Source organism: Dunckerocampus dactyliophorus, chromosome 11 (assembly GCF_027744805.1).
Source record: "Dunckerocampus dactyliophorus isolate RoL2022-P2 chromosome 11, RoL_Ddac_1.1, whole genome shotgun sequence".
NCBI classification, from domain to species: domain Eukaryota; kingdom Metazoa; phylum Chordata; class Actinopteri; order Syngnathiformes; family Syngnathidae; genus Dunckerocampus; species Dunckerocampus dactyliophorus.
The window spans coordinates 22607351-22611931 of NC_072829.1; the positions used below are offsets into that span (position 1 = coordinate 22607351).

Sequence of the window (4581 nt, forward strand, 5' to 3'; positions counted from 1 at the left end):
AGGCACGATAGTCTTTTTCAGTGCTCAGGATGCAGGTGCTTCACTTCAAAAGGGGCTGCTCACACGTCAGCACAAGCGGAAATGAAAATATTATGTTTACTATAATTACAGCTTAAGACAGCGCCAACACGACAGGTCGGTCTTATCGTTAAGTGCGCCGGACATTTTAAAATATCACAATAACTCGTGCTCAGACTCCGGAAGCCAAACAGGGGGTGTCTAAATGTACACTTGACCTTCGTTAACTGATGAGTGAAACACAATGCGATCATTGTTGGGTCAGTTTTTTACACAAACAGGCAATGAAGCTGCAACACCAGGAGTGGAGAATTCTTAGATTTTATTGATTTCGCTCTGAGAAAAAAAGAAGTCACATTAATAAAAATCACTTCAGAATTGCAGTTTTTGAAAGCATGGAACATGAATTCACATTTCTTCGTGTTGCTTGACAGTTACTGTAAGTGTTTCGCTTTAAATGATGGTAAGACAAAGACAAACAAATTACAAAGACACCAAATTATTTCAACAGTGCTTCAGCTCAAGGCCCCGTATGTTATATTGGACTCCCTTTTGAATATATATATATACATATATAGTCATTTTCAGCCTCAACTGTCCCAGCTATGAATGTGCACGATGCCCTACAATGGTTGTTTTCAGTGAAAACTCTAATCAGTAAAAAAAAATATACATATCACAGTGCTATCGATTATGTTCTGAGTGCCAAAATTAAAGGCTATTTTTCAATTTGTTTTTAAATAATACATTTGCCCCCTGGGACTCTGAGCATTGTATTTTTTTTTTTAATAAATAATGTCCAATAAGGAATACAAAACAACTGTAACATCAATGTTGAACTGTTGAAGGAGGTTAATTAAACCTACATAAATACAGTTTGCTTAAATAAATAAATTAAAAGTATAAATATACTGTTTACTGTACAGGAAAAAAAAAACAAATAATGCGCTCGTGTGGGAAAATATAAAATGCTGCCTGTTTTTTTTGTTGTTTTTTTTCCAGACAAAAATTCCAGATTTAGCTCTCTTGCTTGTTAATGAATTGGATTCAGTTCAGTCTGAAAGTTCTCTTCACACAGTCAGGAAGCAGCAAATGTTCTTTCTTCTTCCTTTCCTTCTCATCCCTCGGTGCTCACCACTCGTCCATTGCTAGTCCATCCTCTGGCCTGTCCCCTATTTCCACCTTCAGATGTGGCCGTCTTTGTCCAAGGCCTCCAGGAATATGCTGAGCTGTCCATATTTGTTGAATGTGAACATCCAGCAAAGGGTGAAGCGGACACCCCCTGTTCCCTTTCTTCATCCGTCTGCGTTCCTTTCATTTTCTCCAGGACCCTCCTCCTGTCCTTCTATTTTGAGGTAGTATCTCCACTCCTTTGCCTGACATGAGAGGAGAAAAGAAAGCAAAATATGAGTTACGCACTTCAAATTCAGCAAAAACAAAGACATTTGCCAGTGTGTGGTTGATGTGCTGCTTTTTACTGTTCCAAATAAGGGTGCATTCTATTGGCAGCCTTCCAGGTACAATCGAGGCTCTTCAGGCTCGCAAAGATGCTGGAGCCTATCCCAGCTGGTGACAGGTCACGCAAGCTGCTGAACCATTACTTACCAAGAACCTTTCAGAAAACACCATTGATTCATTTTCTACCGCTTATTCCCATCATGGGGAAGCTGGAGCCTATCACAGTTATTTTATCTGAGCTGTATGAACCACAACGCTAACAAAAAAAGCCATTCTAGGAAATTTATTAATTCGTTCATTTTCTAACCAGTACCTTCTGAAAACTTCACTCATTCATTCATTCATTCAATTTCTACTGATTATCTTCACAGCTGGAGCCTATCCCAGCTGCCTTTTGGAAATAGGTGGACTACACCCAAAACTGGTCACACCAGCTGCGTGAACCACTACACTACCAATATTATCTTGTTCCAAGTCATGGAGAGGCTAAAGCTGATACCAACTGACTTAGCTGTAGGAACCGCTACATTACCAATATTACCTTGTTTCAAGTCATGTTGAAGCTAGACCATGCACCAGTTGACTTAGCTGTGTGAACCACTACCCTACCAATATTATCCTATTCAGAGTCACGGAGAAGCTAGAGTCTACATCAGTTGACTAAGCTGTGTGAACCACTACACTATCAATAGCCCTTCTGACAACATCATTCAGTTTCTACTACTTGTGCTGTTCCGGTTAACGGGTGAGCTGGAACCTATCCCATCTGACTTTGGACTGGTCATATCAGCTGTGTGAACAACTACACTGCCAATAGCCCCTTAGACAGCTTGCCTTAAGCTTCTTTAATTCCCTAAATGCAGGATTTATGAACTGAGATTGTACTCACCCTTCCTTGTCTCTTCAGTGGTTGGATGCTAACCCTAACTTCACCTTCTCCTCACTCTCTACATCATACGCTCCCCGCTTGTGAAACCTGGAATCAATCAGAACACGGGGCTCCTTAAAATGACTATTTTGCCAAGAAAAGCCCTTCAACCCTACCGTGTGTGTGTGTGTGTGTATGTTTAGCAGGTGTCAGCTCACCTGAGCATCAGCAAAAGGCCGATGATGGTGAGGCAGATGGACGACAGCACCACAGCCACCACAGCCAGAGCCGTGGTGCGGTTGTAGCCCTCCGGAGGCTTCTCCACAGGCAGGGAGACCAACTCACACCTTTTCCCGGAGAAACTCGGGTGGCACCTGGAAGGATGAGCCGTTCATTCATAATTCAGCTCCATCTCAGGGAAAAGTGGCCCAGATAAGATCTAAATGCGGACGTGCTACTCACACACAGGATGGGAGTCGGATGTCTCTCAGGTACTGACAGGTGCCGTGAATGCAGAAGTCTTTGTACTTCTTCATGCAAGGATTCCTCTTCTTTCCTTTTCCTTTGCCCTTCTTCCTCCCTTTTCTCCTTCTCTGCCCTTCGGTGTTTTCTGCTTCCAGGATGGCTGATGGATCTCTGGGTTTGCTTGACATGGCGACTAAAAAACACAAAATCAGGTCAATAAATGTGCTTAAATTGTGCTAATCTGCAATGCGTGTGATCGTTACCTCTTGGCACTTCCAATTCATCATCCCCAGATGTGCTTTCATCATAATCCTCGCCATCGTAGTAGTATTCATCACCGTACTCCTCATCATCCTCCTCTTCCTCCAACATCGTGGCTTCTCCCGTGAGCTCCTCCTCCTCCTCGGGCCTTCTGTCGTCGCTCGCATCCAGGAAGTTGATGACAGCCGTGTGCTGCTGCCTGTCGCTGTCATACCTGTCCACCGCGGCGCCGCGCACCTGTCTTGATGCCACTGCAAGAAGAGCACAACAATACCGTTGAGTTGAATTGCCTGAGTGTGAGTGTGCCAAGGTGGGCGGGCCACAGAGTGGGACAAGTTTAAACATGCTCCTGACACAAGGAGGGGGTTCCTGTTAGTCACAGGGGGTGGGCCAGTCGGAATAAAACACAGGACAACGATTTATTCACTTATTCCCCTTTTGTTATATGCAATTTACATAAATAGTGAAAAATAACTGAGCAAAAGCAAAACAAATTTGACACTTATTCCCTGATGTGACTCTGTAAACAATAGGAACACCACAAGAAAGATATTTGTGAAAATAAACGCAGTAGAGAACTGAATAATGCCCATATCATCCACGCTACTATCGATCTGATACTGATACTATTTGAATCAATTCGTCCACTCCCAGCCTACTCGTTAGCACCACACACAACTATTCTGCCGATCTAACCACATGCATTTATGTTAAGCTTTACATTGACACGTCGACCTTCATCTCCACCCTCTCCATGCAACATGCACGGGTAGACACTTAGCTAAGAATATGAGTTAAAAATAAGAGTATCCGCTTACATAAAAAGCATGCTCACAAATAGAGAGACGACCCCCCTTAGCTGGACAAGAAACGGTTGGCTAAAAGGTGTGGAGGTGTTTGAGTCATTCTATAGCTCGGTCGTGCTGGGGTATTTTTATAACACTACTAATAAAACCACTATTAATAACACAGAAACATTTACCAACACTTACCCAGAGAGTGAAGCAGCACGAGCACAACAATCCAAATCCTCATGATGAAGGCTTAAAAAAAAGACCAAAAAAAGGTGTTAACCAAGTTCCACTCACTCCGGGTACAAAATAATCTTTTTTTTGTATTTTTTTTTTGGTAGCTTCACTGAAGTTTATTCCGTCTCTTAGTGTTACTTCACACGGCGGCAAGCGCGTGTCTGCTGTGGAGCCAAAGAGCGTCGGAATAGAGACTCCTCAGTATTTATGCACCTTCGCTGCTGACCACGCCCACTTTCTCTCTCTCTCTCTCTCTCTCTCTCACTCACACACACGCACACACACACGCACACACAGATTGCATCAGTGATGACCACTGATGATGCTGTAAATGACTAAAATCAAAATAAACAAGAAAATGAACAGAGAAAATATTAGTACTGTACAGTGATATTTAGTTATATAATTATGTATTTAATTATTATTTTGTATGTATTTAATAAATGTTATTTATTCACGATTATGGAGATTATATATATATAT

The 4581-nt window shown here is 42.2% G+C and overlaps 1 protein-coding gene across 2 annotated transcripts; it reads right to left on the reverse strand.

Moving 5' to 3' along the window:
* Positions 1–313: 313 nt before the first annotated feature.
* hbegfa (heparin-binding EGF-like growth factor a) lies at positions 314–4266 on the reverse strand. Of its 2 annotated transcripts, XM_054792102.1 has the most exons (6): positions 4063–4266; positions 3073–3321; positions 2807–3002; positions 2563–2718; positions 2366–2452; positions 314–1394 (listed from the first exon to the last, which is right to left on the reverse strand). In XM_054792102.1, exons 1-5 carry the CDS (start codon positions 4103–4105, stop codon positions 2380–2382), a joined length of 717 nt encoding a protein of 238 aa, XP_054648077.1. In that variant the 5' UTR covers positions 4106–4266; the 3' UTR covers positions 314–1394; positions 2366–2379. The 2 variants fall into 2 exon arrangements, with proteins under 2 accessions (XP_054648077.1, XP_054648078.1); XM_054792103.1 differs by lacking the exon at positions 2366–2452 and having other exon boundaries at positions 315–1394.
* Between the last annotated feature and the right edge of the window lie 315 nt (positions 4267–4581).